The sequence below is a fragment of the Polyergus mexicanus genome, unplaced genomic scaffold (assembly GCF_030449975.1).
Source record: "Polyergus mexicanus isolate NDT 795.1 unplaced genomic scaffold, iyPolMexi1.0 SCAF_3, whole genome shotgun sequence".
NCBI lineage: Eukaryota > Metazoa > Arthropoda > Insecta > Hymenoptera > Formicidae > Polyergus > Polyergus mexicanus.
In genome coordinates, this window is record NW_027223323.1 from 3,738,298 (window position 1) to 3,755,238 (window position 16,941).

General features: G+C 34.4%; 1 protein-coding gene across 19 annotated transcripts in view; it reads right to left on the minus strand.

Annotated features, from left to right (window-relative positions):
• Positions 1–16,941, minus strand: part of LOC138932057 (longitudinals lacking protein, isoforms H/M/V) — a 225,842-nt gene that overhangs the window by 94,704 nt on the left and 114,197 nt on the right. Inside the window, exons 7-8 of one of the 19 annotated variants that reach the window (XM_070293578.1) lie at positions 11,141–11,367; positions 10,167–10,270 (exon numbers count right to left, since the gene is read on the minus strand). The exons of 16 other annotated variants lie outside the window; for them this stretch is intronic. In XM_070293578.1, the coding sequence (XP_070149679.1) occupies positions 10,238–10,270; positions 11,141–11,367 (260 nt within the window). In that variant the 3' untranslated portion in view covers positions 10,167–10,237. Of the gene's footprint in view, positions 1–10,166; positions 10,271–11,140; positions 11,368–12,563; positions 13,148–15,226; positions 15,700–16,941 lie in introns of those variants that run through there. 2 more of the 19 variants (XM_070293543.1, XM_070293570.1) reach the window with 2 other exon arrangements.

A 16,941-nucleotide genomic window follows, 5' to 3' on the forward strand; every position in this document is an offset into this window, starting at 1 on the left:
CCTAGAAGCATATTCCGATTTCGTCGCATATTATAAAAAACGCAATATATAAATATTTATATAGAATATACATATATATAAATATATATATTTGAAAAAAACTTATCTATAAACCGCAAATCTTTAACAAAATAATAATTCTTACCTCACTCGTCATGTGCGAGTGATTTCAAAAATATACAACATATGTATAACATGACAGATAGGTAATAAAATTTTGCACAAATATCGCAAACGCATGTAAAAATATAATGTAATATATCGTAAAACATAACATGTTATACATTACAATTATTATGAATCCTGCAATAAATAAAATTCGAATCGTCATTAAAATTAATTTGCAATAAATTGTTAATATATATTTAGCTGCGTTTTTATAAATTACAATTATATTCGCGTTCATTGTTTTTAATTGTACATATAAAATAATCTGCGACAATAATAATCACAATATGCATAAGATGAATAATATTTTCCATATTGTAACAATAATTTTAAACGATTTTTGTTCATAAAACAAAACAATTTAAATTTAATAAAACAAAATAAAATTTAAGTTGAAATTTTTTTTGTTACAATTTAGTATTTAACAACTTAACAATAGGAAGATCATCTATATTTACAATCTTGATTTTTCAGAAAGCAAAATTGTGCAAAAATCTCGCATCACATCTCTCTCGATTACATTACATGAACCTTCTTAATTTAATGTAAAAGAAAGTTCTTAGTAGAAAGTTCTGCCAGTATTAAGATTCACCTCGTACTTTCTCAAAATACTACAAAATTCTTAGGCCGAAATAATTTTTCGATAAAAAAAATGCGTTCTCGCAAATTTGTTTCATATTTATTAAAAAAAAATCGTTCAACGGTTTTCTCGTTATAACCGCAGTGGGAATCAACTTGTCTCTTCGACCACTACACAATGCTCGCGATTTAAGTGATACTTTAATAGGGTGGGTATCCTGGCCCGATGAGAGCAGTACGGGCAAGGAAAGAGCGGCTCCATTTGACAGAAGAAATTCATGTGTTTCCGCAGGCTGCGCCAGTCGCTGTATCGCTTAGCGCATTTGAGGCAGCGCAGCTCGTTCTTGCAGCACTTCCAAATGTCAGCTGGCAATCCGTCGCAGAACAATCGCATCTTGGCTGAAACATGATCAGAATCTCGTGTAAGCAGAGTGATAAACATATACGGGACAGGAAGGAGAATATTGATTGATCGACCGTGTCATTGCCTCTATTGTATCATCGATTGAACTTCGATGGTCCTTCCAGATCCTGAGAATCGAATCCCTCAATTTCAACAATCTATTCGGCAAAGAAGACAAGAATTCCTTCGTTGGTACCAAAGTACGATTAAAAGCAGTGCCAAATACAGCGTATCTCGAGAATCTCGAAGACAAAAGGAAAAAAGTGATAGAAAAAATAAATATTTATTTTTGTTGGGAAAAGCAGACTAAAATATCTAATATAATATATAAACACTTTTGGTTGATACTTTTTAATCTCTGAATTAGATGAAACATTCTATATATAGCAGAAATTTTATCGATGAAATTTAAGTGCTTTGGAGAGATAATTCTGGAATTGAGACAATCGTATTGCTTTTTCTTATACTCCCAGAAAGAGTTTTTGCGCGGAATTCAAGCGACTAAATAAATAAACAGATTCCTTTGTTCCTCCGCACCACCATATGACGAGCACGACATGTGTACAAAAATGAGTCATCCCAGAGAACGTGAAAAGAGATCGAAGATACTCCCGTTCAAGCATGTAGAGCAGCTCGTAGAGTCGTAGAGTGTCGTGTAAATCTATTTCCTGGTAATCGAGGTAAACCGGGATTCAATGAAATAGCGGAATATGTGTAAACCATATGACTTTATTATGCGTATAAGTAACACATTTTACAGAACAACAAAATTTCGTCATAAGTTGTACTCCCTTTCGCAAGATATACATATATTTGTAACATATATAACGTATCGATGAATGCAAACGAATGTTCCGCGAATTCAGATCCATATGCAGATGCGACGATTGTCTTGTTTCTTTCTCTAACTATATTTAATTCTTTTAACCTCCTTTACCTTTATATAAATATATATATATATATATATATATATCCAAACAGAATGCGTCAATAGGAATAAAATTTCTAAAAAGCCCGCGCAAAAGGCTTTACAATTTACTTTATTCTATGTAAACACAAGTTTCAAACGATTATCACTAAAAATTGAAAATAATCAATAATTTTCGAATAATGATCTTCACAGCCAAGACGAACAAATATGGCCATTAAGTTTCGATTCGTCGCAAACATACGAAAATTAAATTTAGCAGTCTCAATGAAGTAAATCTACAAATTTACCGCCTTTCGCAATTTCATTGTATTATCATTCAGTACTTGAGTAATCCTTTATCGAGTTTATAACTCGTATCGCCACGCTAATATGTCACCGAAAAAAATTTCTTAAGTGCACCAGTGTGTATTATCTTAGCCTAATTCCTCCCATCGCGTGCCGATAAAGTAAATAAATCGTAATAAAAGTGTAACCCAGTAATTAGTATCAAGGTAGTATTCGGGTATAGACGTGAGAAAAAACGCATATATCCTAGTTCCATCTTATAGCGATATGGTTGGCAACGAGGAAGATATTCCTCGTCGTGACAAACTCAAATTTGCGCAAAGTGCTTCACACATTAAAGTTACTTGAAGCGTAAGTGAAACGCATAAGACAACAAGGAAGCGAGCAAAACGTAATAACGTAACGTTAAACATCTACATACCGACAGATACATGTGATTCTCATTCTAACAATATTCTAGAAAATCAATAACAAAGCGTACTTGTATTGCAATATAACATCGATGTGTGCGCGTTACAAACAATTATGAATCGTTATTTGAGATAAGGGCACGCAAACTGTTTCCAAATAGCAAACACAGCTTTGTCTTTTCATTTTCTTATTATCACCGTTCTTGTCCTTTTTTGCCGGATTTTTTTGAAGCATTTACACAGCTTAAAACAGGTCGCGAACATTCTTAATCATTATCTCTTACGTAAGTATTACATAATTTATATCTTAACAGTCCAAGAGTTCAGAAACATCGGAGGACATTCGGTATAATCCAGTTTTAAAAGATACGCTCCATTACCAACAAAATGTATAATTTTATTTATCAGAAAATTAAATCTCTTGCAAGTTCGCGCGAGCGCCACTTTATTAAGCTGCATCCCAAACTATCACTTGTACCGAACATACAAAGTTTCAAAATCCACAGAAAAATGGGTTATACATATAACCAAATTTATAACCAAATATAAAGAATAAAAATAGATTAAAATAATTTTAAAATGTCATAAAGTTAATTAATAAACAAAAAATATACATATCTTATTTTCCATTATTAATTATTAAATTTTGATTATAAATTATGTAACTTATAAATTTAAAAATTTAATGCTTTATTAAATTTCTCAATATATCAGCATACACATATAATAAAAAATAATATAATTATAAAATATAATTTAAAGAATAAAATATATAATAAATGTATATTACAATATATATATAGATTTTTTTTAGTATTTAAAAAATTTTGATATATTAAAATAATCTTTATAAATACACATCACAATTGTCCGTGAATGGCTAATATTACAAGCTAAAACTAACTGTTAAATTTGCATCATGCATTTAGAGTCACATAGTTTGATATTATTATGTAATTTATATTGATTGAAAAATCTCTCTCACTGCAAATCACTAATGATCTCGATAAGAGAGTATTTTCGATATAAATTTTTTCTACTTATTGATGAAAATCGTATTAAAAAAATGGCAAAAAAAACAAATTTCAATAATTAATGAATAATCACACCTTCATCGTGTTCCAATTAAAAGATGTAAATATTTAAATAATAATTGGTGCATTTCTTATTTTATAACGTCATTGTAACATTATTTAGTGTTGTAATATTATGTAATATTATTTAGAAATTTATCGATATTATGATCTATCTGTAATTTTATTCAATTTGGAAACTTTTATTTTTTTCCTCTCTTCTCTCTCTCTCTCTCTCTCTCTCTCTCTCTCTCTCTCTCTCTCTCTCTCTCTCTCTCTCTCCCTCCCTCTCTCTCTCTCCTTCTCTCCTTTCTTTCTGAAAAATGGAATGCTGGTCATCAGTGATTTTCATAGCATTTAACATGTTAATCTAAGACAAAATTCTCGAGCAATACATATTTCTTCTCTTCTATACCGATGTCCGAACTCTTGTCCTTAATAAAAAGAATATTCTTAAAAATTGGAAAGTGAATTCTTCCGATTTTCTTCAAAAACTAACATTCCCGAGATCGTCCCGATGCGATAATTCGAGACAAAAAACCCTCTTTTATCAATAAAGACATACGTTAGAGATGCTTATGTGAAAGAACTTTCTTTATGAGAAATCTCTTCGCACTCTAGAACTATCCAGAGTTCTCACTTTTCTTTCCAAATAACGAGAACTTCAATTCCTGATCGATATTAAGGCCCATTTTATAAATAGAATTTATTTTTCTCGAGGAACTCTATTGCTTATAGTTTGAAATAACATTATTTTTCTAGCGTTCTTCTCCTAATTTCCTCAATATATTCTTAAGCGATAATTATAGTCTCTCATTTTTAACATTTTTCGAGGACTGTTGTGTACGAGCAAATTTTCAAAGTGGACCCGATTCGGCAGGAATCACTGATTTATTTTGTCGTGGAAATGTTGACTATACTTATTGCAAATCCATCGTTTTACGTTTTTCCAACCGATCTACGAATTTCTTGGCAAGAATAAAAGTCCCAATATCACTGCATCGCGTAAACGTTCCTCCACTCTCCAGACGAATCGTGATTCACTTGTTGACAAGATTGCTATTACCATCGAGCAGATCGACGAATAGACCGATTTCAATGTTCAGTGTGTGGAGTAGGGAAGATTTCTCGATTACAAACAATGCATTCTTATTGGCTAGTAGTTGGATGTAAAATTCAATCCACTTTCAATTTCTTGCAATGTTTCTTGATATGTCTCACTAAGGCGCTCTTCTGACTAAATGCCTTAGGCTTATCGTTAGAACAAAAACGACATTTAAAACGGGGCGGTACGCCGCACTCGTATTTTTGATGACGCGTTAGGCTGCCTATACTTTCGTAATTCCTGTCATTACATTTCTCGCACTGGAACTTGCCATTGGGATTACGAGGTTTGCCGCAGACAGTCTTACGATGACGTTTCAAACTATATTTGTTGCTAAATATTTTGCGGCATTTGCGGCAAGTCTTATTCTCAATATTCAATTTCTCAATATTCATATTATTCTCATTCAAGTTCATGGCCTTCATAGCTACGGTGAGGTCAATCGGGGATGATATCAGCGATTCCGAAAATTTGTCTGAAAATTAAAATGGCAACGTTAGGGGAGGTCGTGAAGGGATCGGGTTACAGAAAAAGGTAAGAAAAAAAAATAAAAGCTTTATTATGTTATTCAAAAGAAAATTCTTAAAAATGGACAACAGAATGAATATAGAACATATGAAAGACTTCAAAAATCGTGGATTTTAATAAAATTGATAGTAATTAAATTAAGTAATTACTGTTTCTTCATATAGTAACAAAGAATTGTGATAAATAATTGTGTTTAAATACAGTGAATCTCAAAAAGTTTATCAAATCGTTAATAGAAAAGACAATCGAAAAGATGGAGATACATATTAGAATAAATATAAAGAACATAAAAAAAAATCAACGCGGAATCTTAAAGATAAGAAATTAAATATAACGCATATAATAGGATCGCGCGTCTGTTTTGCAATTTTGTTCGTCGATAGAATCGTTAAAAAATCACGCAAATATTCAGAGAGAAAAGAGAAGGGGCGGGAAAAACAGAGGAAACAGTGTGTATATATATATGTATTCCAGTAATAATTGTTAAATACATACGTGATAGCGATATGAAGGATGTACAATTCCCGGCATAAGATGAAGCCGAGGAAGGTATTACGATAAGAATAAACATGCCATAATAAGAATAAAACAACTTTAAATATGTCAAAAAATATTGCAAAAGTTTCAACAAGAGCTATTTACAGAGACTTCAAAAATCATTGAAAAATTTAAGAAATATTCTTGCAAAAGATCGTAATCGTTCTTAAAAAAAAAATAAAAAAATCTTCAGTCTGGAAGACGGCAATGCGCGCCGCATCGAATGCGATCGTAATCGAAGATTGTCGGGCATGGAAGCAACAATCGTGATGTCTCGTTGTGACTGATGATGCGTAATTTTATTGTTACATTTATTTCACTACTATAGTATGCTATTTATATTCTGAATATAGGCACAAAGTGTTAACAGCGTCTACAACAGTTTTATTAACGATTCACGATCCGGTCTGTCGAAACCGGTTCGTGCGATCATATATACGGTATACTATTACAATTATATGGTGTAGTGGTTTTCTTCGAGTAATGAGCTTCGGGTGTGCGTACAGTTCCTGCGTGATATATGTATTACGCGTGGTTTATCTTTTAATAAAGGACGCTGCGTTTTCTTCTAGGCTATGGATAATCTTCGGGGAAAGATGCGAGATCGTCATTATTATACAATCATATATTATATAGTCCAACAAATAACTCTTCACGAAGACAAGATTTTCCAAGTAACAATGATTCCATCCGGGACAGTCACATTCCAGCTACGGACGATCTTCGATGATAACGACAGCGTGATTTTCACGTGATGATGATCTTCCGACCGCACTTCTTCTTCGGCGGCTGATAGAAGTTATGACTCTGCATCAGGTGGCGGCGCAAACTGACGTTCTGCGTGAAACTGCGTCCGCACAAGTCGCAGCAAAAGTTCCTGCGACCGCCGCATTCATATTTCACATGCTTCAACAGGCTGGGTTTGAACTTGTAACCACGACCACATCGCGGACACTTGAGACAGAGTTCCTCGTCCTTCACGTAATTCGCGTGTCGCGACTTTCGGAGAGGTACCGGCTGAACGGTCGTCCAGACTGAACCTGGAAAAATACGAAGATGACAGTCGTGTTAATCGTGAGTTCATACTGTTGCGACCATGATCGCCAGACGCGAGTCTTGACGATCGAGACCTGACCCGACGCTACTCCGCGATCACGAAAATTTCAAAACTTTTGTTTTTGTTGGACGAGAAGGGACATGCGGACGGATAAAAGATCGAAAAACAGAAATGAATCGGAAGAGCGATTCATAAATAGCAGAATCTCGTCTAGCCGAATTCGTCTGATCGAATCGACACGAACAAGTTGATAATACACTTAAAGCGCACACTTTCTGCTTAAATCGCCTTCGATGATCGATGTCTCTTTGGACGAAAGGAGGAATCAAATGGGGTACCTTAAATGAAAGGGACAAGGTTGCTCGCGTGTCTTCGTAGGAATCACGATTGGAGGCCGAGGCGAATCTTACAGCGGTAAGCGGTCTAAAACATGAAAGCATTATCCCAATGATGATGGTTGGTTGCTATGAATTGTCAACAAGTGCCGGTTCAGGCTCGTTTTCTGGGTGAAACATTTGTAGCAGAACCTGCACCAGAAGTTGCGCTTCCCGCCGCACTCCAACCTTATGTGCCTGCCCAGATTGCATGGCAGCGTGTAGGAGCGTTTGCATTTCGGACAGGAGTAAGACTTCGTAGAACCTGTCGAACGAAAGAAAATGTTACTTTGAGAGTACGTCCCTGCGCATATACCACATCGATGATGCGAGCAATTTTCGCGAGATCAAATTTTTTTAACGTTTTGAATATGCATGTGTGAGATCAGTGTCAATGATAAGATTGCGTTCTTCACGAAAATATCTTAACCATCGTCGCATTTTGGTAGAGAATTATTTAACGTCAACGTCATTTAAAGATTTTATTTTATCGACGATAAGCGCTCGAGATCGATCAATTATATATACAATATATATATCCTTTCATCTTTTTCTTCCACATGTGAACGAGCATTGAAATATTGATTTGTTCACCAAGTAGGCTACATTTTTTTTCTCTCCAAGTATTTATCGTCGATAAAATGAAGAATTTATATCTTATGCAAATAACAAATTAAAGATTTTAAAAAATAGTGTAATATTGAGAAAAACATTAAATCAAATTAGATATAAAAAAGAATATATTAAATGAACTTGTTCTTATCAGAAATTGAAACACGATTATAGTTGCGACATTTATTTTTAATCATTATATTCACTATAATAACTTATATACAAGGAGATCAATATTTTATTATTACTGGAGTGCCTATGCAAAACTATAAAGGCCAGTAATGTCCGAAACGTTTATTCGATACAAAACAGAATTTTCATGTTGCTTTCATGCGCGTGAAATCTTCTCAACTCGATGATAACTTTGTGTGGAACAAGATCACCTTGGCGCAAGTCTTTCGTTCCTGGCGATACTGTTCGCGACAACTCGACAACAATCATCTTCCGGCGAAGTTTTCTTGCAAGTCGCTCTCACTGATAAGCATGATGGTACATCTTCGTCGGGCCGTTGTACCTCTTCTTTACGGGCATAACAACATTGTGATGATGTGTCAGGTGTCTACGTAAACTGACATTTTGCGTGTACTTGTTCGGGCATAGGTGGCAGGAGAATTTTCGTTGACCGCCGCACTCGAAGCGCACGTGTCTTGCCAAATTGTGCTTCAGCGAGTATCTCTTCCCACAGGCAGAACATTGAAGGGCCTGATCTTCAGAGTTGCCAGACTTCGTACTCGTTCTAATCGATGTGTCGATCTTCGCGGGCCAGGCTTGCGATGCTTTCCGGTCGTAAACGAGAGTTTCCCGGGGATGAAAGTTCTCGTAAAAATCTGAAAAACAACATTCATGCGCTGATTAATACACAATACGCGAAACGAGAATCGCACAGCGATCTTCTCCTCGTTCTACTGAGTCTTATGGAGTCCAATGGGTGACCTTGGAACAGTCAGTCTGGCAAATCGCGTTATCCTCAAATACAGATATTCCGTCTTGGAGAAAGATATCTTGCGAAGCACTACTTGCATGTGACGAATTATACTTACGTAATTGTAATATTCCGTGAATTTTACGAGCTATCTTAATATCAATTATTTCGAAAGAGTATAGAATAGCAAGATTAAATTCTTGAAATAGTTCATACTTATTTTTCCGTAACGAAAATCGTAGCTTATATGTATTAAAAAATTAAAAACCAAAAAAAATATTATTTCCGTTTCGAAAAAAATAGTTCCAAATTGTTTCAAAAATACAATCTTGCTATTGATATACGATCTTTTTATTAATATACATATGTTATATATGCATAATACAATGATCGTGTGTATGTATCATTTATCCTGCATTCTGATGACCACTTTAAATTCAAAAAAGAAGTTGCTAAAAAATTTCTTTTTGAATACTTAGAGGAAAAATTTGAGATTTTCACACAAGGAGAAAATAGTGAAAAACTTTTCATAGATATACAATTATCTTTCGGACTAAATATCTAAATAACTTTTATTCAGCACAAGATTATTTTTACCAATTATATTTTGGAAAAATCTCGTTGGAATTCTGGGAAACTCGAAGGATTATAGGAAGAGTATTCATGCTGCTAAGAGGAAGAGTATTCATGCATCATCCTCTGTTACAAAAATAAAGCTTACTAACAATAGAGTGCCCTGTTAGTTTGGCTCATCAACGATATAGATAAAAATCTTTCACACAACAAATGTCTTCTTCTGTTTCACACCGACATATACGTCGAGTTTCATAAACAGACTTAATCCGTCGCACTTTATTTAAATTCATCGCAATTATCTATCTTTTTTTCTAATTTCTAATAATAATTATATATTGTATTCAATAGATGTAATAAACGCACGAGATAGCGCGCAAATCGCTTTTGTACTGGGCAACTAACTCATGTCCATTTATTGCTGAATTGGGACGGTTAATTGCGCGTCAACGTGTATCTGGATCTCCAGGCCTTTCGCGGGGGCACGAAGATGTTGTGGCTGTTCAGCATGTGCTGTCGCAATTTGCCATTCTGGGTATATCTAGAGGGACACAGCAGACACGCGAAGTGCTTCTGTCCGCCGCATTCAAATCTCAAGTGCTTCACCAGGTTGTGCCTCATTTGATACGATCTATCACACTGATGACAATTGAAGACTCGATTCCCCTTGGAGAACTTGCCTACGAGACCCAGTGCTGCGACCGACGACAAATCTGCAAAAGAGGAATGATCGGTTAATATTGGCCATAAACGCAATCATTAATCTCTTGAAACAACATCAATAAAGTGTAGAAATATTTCCCTCTGGCGTCAATATCCTTTCCTTCGAAGGTGAAGGCGGGGGGAGGCTAAGAGTACACGATCATCTATCAAAAGTTTATTTCGGGTTAAATATATATGTTACACATTTTTTAAAAGAAACATTTCTCAAGTAACTGTATTAATCAATATTTCGTTATACATTTTATAGTTTCCGAGATTCTCGACGATTTATTTATTTTAAATTTGTTAGTGATTCATATATTAATAAATTGGAGTATACACGTTTACACATTAGAGATTTATCATGTTGCATTACGTAAACGTTTTATTAATGGGATATTTTCTTTCTTTGATTCTTTATAAAAAAGATTTGTATTTCTGTCCTGTAAATCTGAATTATCGATTGAAATAATAAACATATACATCTAAAGTCAAACTTAATAAATCTACAAAAAATATTAATAAATTATAAAATCGGTGTATAAAGTTTAAATAAAAAATATAAAGCAATTATTTCCGAGAATCTAACAAAGTAATATATTCTCAACTTTATACTCTTTCTTATATATTTGTTGCAATCAATCAATATTCATACTTCTTCTACTTTAGAGTTACATATATATCAACTCGCGTATAAATTAATTTCCTAAATTTTTTTATTCATCGGTTATTTGCCACGACATCATTGGAGAGAAACGTTCTTTGCACTAAAATCCGAAGGAACCATTAATAAATCATTGATCATTGCAATTCGTCCGGCAAGAATGCCGGTCCTATTATAATCTTATTATCGGTTATTTGGCAAAGATGCGTTTAGGTACCGAGAATTTCGGCGGCAAATAGATATTGTGTCGCTGCAGAAGATGACGACGTAGACTGATGTTCTGCGTGTACTTGGACGGACACACGTGACACTTGAAGTTCCTCTGGCCACCGCACTCGAACTTCATGTGTGTCTTCAGGTTGCGCTTCATTTTGTACGTTCGTCCGCATTGGGGGCACATCAGCGGCGGCTGTTTCGACGTGTCCTTCACTCCGTTGGCGTGATCTGCAAAGGAGAAAGGACAATGTTAGAGTATTATTACGCACCTCCACGCTTCCGTACGAGACGCGGCTGACGCGACTAGAAAAAACCGACTCGTCTACAAGACTGAAGACAGGATAGATACCTTGAAGTACACGCTGAAGGACAAGATCAATTGCATGCACGATGTGACGTAACTTCTCGCACACGTAAACACTGTATTACGCTCTTCCGATCGCGCGTTAACGTTACGCACGTTGGGATAACGCGTATGTTATACTATACCAAGAATATAATGAATGACGATGAACGTGGGAATAAACACGCGCACTCGTAATTGGTGCAGATTTGCCAGAGTAGAAGAACATCTCTCCCTGCGTATTACAAGAAATATAACGGTTTATTATATAAAGGATCTCTCATTCTCTCATTTTCTCTCTCTCTCTCTCTCTCTCTCTCTCTCTCTCTCTCTCTCTCTCTCTGTATGTGTGTGTGTTAGTTGAATTAAATTTATTTGATTATATCTTATATATATATATATATATATATATATATATATATATATATACACAATTAATGTTATCTAAATACTTATAACTATTTGGTAATAAAAGAAACAGCAGTCATGTCATCAAAAAAAGTTTTCTTTTTCTTTGGTTTCACAAATGAAAATACATTACATCGCGTCCAAGAACAATTTTAACGAACAATTTTGTCTCTTTCGATTTATCAAACAATAAAATAATTCATATATCGTTGCCTATATTAGTCTATTCCTAATTGACGATATTCTATTATTGTATCATAAGTTAATTCAGTTGACGCAGATGATCGAAACTATTTATATTTCCACTTCTCTTCTCGCATGACAAATTAAAAGATTTAAAGAGAAAATGCAGAAAATATATAAATGAAATTGATACAATTATGATTAACGAAAAATAAGAATATACAATTACAATCGATTACGTTATAAATTAACGATATTGTCGCATTGATAAAAAATACGCAAGAAATTGACAGAAATAAATAACACCTTTCATCCATTATTTACAGAAAGATAAATCTAAAAAAAGAAAAAGTATTACAATTCTTAATCATCATCGTACATTGATTATTAGATAGAATTTAATGTGTATATTTATTTCCTACAAATTATATAAATTCTTTCACTCTGATATCTTTTTTTATTAAGCAATAAAAGGGCAATAACGTAAAACGCAAGAGCATGACACCTAAATTCCATAGTGATCATGAAGACAATCGGCTTTGATATCAATGGATACTAATTAATGTACGCTAATGCAAAGTGCACATTGAAACTATTAAAATGCTATTCGAGAACAATCAAAGAACGAACAAAGCGCAATTTAATGCTTCGATCGCACGTGACGATCCAGATTGCTTTTCTGAGCAAATCGGCCCTTGCAGATGGGGCAAACAAACTTCGGCTCTACACCGCATTCATACTTCTGATGCCGCCACAACGATGTAAAAAAGGCATAGACACGATTGCACCTCACGCACACATGCTTCTTCTTCGTCTTCCTCGATTTCTCGTAATCGTCTTGAGACTGCCGCTCGTACGGCTGCCGACCCCTGTTGCACTCGAACGCTTTGTGGCGCAGCAGCGAGGCTTTCAGGGCGAATGTCCGACTGCAATCGTTGCAGAGATACTTACGAGGACCCGAACTGCATCCGCCACTTTCCGTAGTCATCGAGCGGAGGCGTCTCGTGTACATAGCGATGCGCGACGTTGACGGCAAGGTGGGTATCGTCCAGTTGGCCGAACTGTATGTCGTACCTACGAATCAAGAAGAGAAGAGATAAAGCTTAGTTAGCGTCGACGATGTTGACTCGAGACTTAAACTCGCACAAGCGACGTCGGTTAATGCTTTGGAAAGCAACTGAGATGACGTATGATAAAAGATAAGATATAATATAAGACACAACGTGTGTATAATATCACAATTCTTAATAATAGACATATGTACAAGTGTATATCATTTTTTTAATATATATTTTTCTGTATTGATAGAGGAAAAGATAAAAGGTCGGGAAGAGAGAATGGAATTTATTTTAGATTTATTTCAATAATAGCAAAAAACTTCAATCATCATAAATATATATGTATATACATATTTTATCAATACACATCTGTTAATATAAATGTTTTATCATAATTAAAAATAACAATAAAAATGATTGTAAAATTAATTAAATTGTATTTAAAAATGTAATTATTTATTTTGTAATAAAACTTTGATATCAATCTTCTAAGATTGATTTTCTTCCTTTATAAAAAATGCGATGTAAGTAAAAAGTTAAGTTCAATATTTGTGTGAAAGTACAAAAAATATGTTGTTATTGAAATATCTCTGTAGACGTTCTACATACATATGATTATTGAAAAATAACATATAAAATATATTAAATTAATACAATATCTTTTTTTTTTATTTTAATTTAATTGCTAATATTAAAATAATATTTTAGCAAGAGAATATCACACAAGAAATTTAAAAAATCTTCTTTTTATTCACAATTAATAAAAATTTCTATGGTTATGTATCGCTCTATACAAATGTTCAATTCTATATTAATACATACATCAAATTACATTTTTTTTATCAATAATTATTTTAGAAATTAGGGAATTTAGATTATTTTCATAGTTTATCCAAATATTAGAAATAATATCTCGGACAATATATTTACAAAATTATAATTATGTAATCGCAAAAAAATTATATAATTGTTCACAAATTAATAGAGAACAATAGCGATCAATACAAAAGCTTGATCTATAGTCTATAGAACGGTTTATATCTATCGTCACTTAACATTTTCTAACCACATTTCCGACCGCGATCGATGTCGACCAAATTAAAGATTCTGCGTGAAATCGGTATAAGCATTGAACATATTAGTCCCTTGCGCGTGAAAACTCACTTCGATATCGGCAGGCGCTTCGAAAACCTGTTGATGACCGCCGTATACCGAGTGTTGCTCCAGGAATGCCTGTTGATGCCGCGCCAGCATGTGTTTCGTTAGGCTGTCCTTGTATCTGGTTCTGTGTGGACAAAAGGCGCACTTGAATTTGGGATCGACCCCGCACTCGAAGTCGTGATGACGCTTCAAGTGATGTTTATGCTTATAAGCCTTGCCGCAAACAACGCAGGTATGCTTGAATGACGCAACATTTTTCCCATCAACTGAAACAGAAAAAGATTTGCCGATGGTTAGTACGTGTCACTAACAATATGATAATTCATGATTCTGCTTCTTCCAGGAGTGCTCTGGTCGAAGGTGCTTTCCGTTTTCTCCGCGAGACTCCATCTCGCATCATTCCATCGTCTTCTAAATCATGTTTAGCGTAAACGCAAATATAATTTCTCATATGAATATTTAGACAATAATAACGATTATGGATTTTTGCAAAATCAAACCCGACTTACCTTGTCGTGATGGTTACAGATCGGGAATTATTATTATTTTTTTTTTATATTTGATTAATTTTTCTTTTTTTATTTATTCGATATTTATTAATTTGTTAAATTAAAAATTTCAGATTTAAAGCCTACGAAACACGAGGAAAGAGGAAAAATATGAGAGAAAATATAATAAAGAAAACGAAAGGATTCGAGGAGGTTGAGCTGTGAAAGAATTTCGAATAGTCTCAAAGCTACTCGTTTTCGAGTGGCAGGCTTTATTAGAGTTCGGCAGCACTCACAATCTGCCTTAGGTCTAACTAAGTAATATTCATAATGGATATCTATCTTAGCACAACAATTTAAATATGGAATGCTTAGCGAACGAATGGATGATAAAAAAAGAAGGATATATCATAAATCTCATGCACATTTCATGTACACCTTTTTTAATCGCGTTTCTTCACAAGAAGTTCGAAGTTCTCCATGTCCTAAAGAGTTCACAGATGGCTTATCTTAAAGAAATCATGTGGAAACACATTCTTCGATAGTCACGATCTTCTCAGAAAATCTAAACAACTTCGAACGCTCGATCGAGTCGCGAATCGACGTTACTTAGAGCAGCTAACGCCAGAGATCTTTCATGGATCCCGATGTTGCTTGAGGACGACCGAACGAGGTATGAAGCCCTGTCTGGTATGCTTCATCATGTGCACCTGAAGGTAGGACTTGTAGGTCGCCCTATACGGACAGTAGGAGCACTGATGCATCGGCTGTTTGCCGCATTCGTTCGTCACGTGCCTCCTTAGGTTCTTCATCTGATGATAACGGCGATCGCAGTTGTTACAGGCGAAGCGACCTTGGCCGCGACATCGGCGCCGATCTCTCACCTCTCGTGTCACATAACAGTTCATCTTCACGTAACCTGCAATCACGAGGAGCACTTTATTAATATCGGAAGAACATCCTGCAATGACTTTTTTCGTCCTCGCAATTTAACAGGCAAAAACAGGTCGTTAATCATCCGCGATCCACATCTCGTTCTCTAAATGAGACGAGCTGCCAAATCCGTTCAAAATCTGATTTAAGCATAGATAAATGATTGAAAACAAGACGTGCAATACCGCGGAGGGTATTGGATCGTAGAGTTAACGTTATCGAAAAAAATAATAGGAGAAAAAATGTATATACGTATAGACAGATAACTATACGTATAAACAAGAGGAGATAGTCTGTTGCGCGTATCTGAAAGATGTAATACAGAATATCGCAAACATGCAAACATAATTATCTTCTTTGTTATCCTCATCATTATCTTCCTAAATACATAGTGAAATATTTGAGTAATGACATACTTTGATATATTTTCTACAAATTTTAAATGAGCAACTGCTCTGAGCGATTTATATAATAGTCGATTATTTTAATTGAAACAAGTCTGATTTCGGGTCTGTCATATTTTTAAATATCCTTAGTTCTGAGATTGGTTTTATTTACACGTTATATAGCGGCCTTCCACACAATTTACGTATTATATATATATATCATGTGTGTAGTTTCCATATTATTATAATAATAACGTAATCAACATTAATTATTGTAATAATAACATCTTTCGCGAAATTATGGATGAATTTCTCTTACTGTATACGTCGATGATCTTATACAATGTAAATGATCGAACAATCAATCTTTATTCGACGATCGAAACGCAATATCTACAAAAAATTGAATCAATTATTCAATTTATATCGTCTTAAAAGAAAAAAAAAAATACAGATCAGACAACAATATTGATTCATACTTGGCAAAGTAAAAAAAAAAAAAAAGTACAGGAAAAAAGATGCTAAAATACGATATCGAGATTAATCGATTTCAATGAATAAATAAAATTATATTACAATACAACAATGACATACATGTATAACGTACAATGAAGCGGGGAACAACATAAAGCTTCGATAGTATCATCGATTTCGACAACTGCATTGTCTTCAGCATAGAAAAACCTTCGCGTAAAACCTACGATCGGCTGAGTAAATAAAAAAGTAGAGAATTTGTCCTCAATCGACGATCAATCGGTATCCCACCGCTACGGATACGGTAGATTCGGATGTATATGGATAACGTGCTTCGATATGCTGGTCCTGTACTTGCTGCGGTGTTG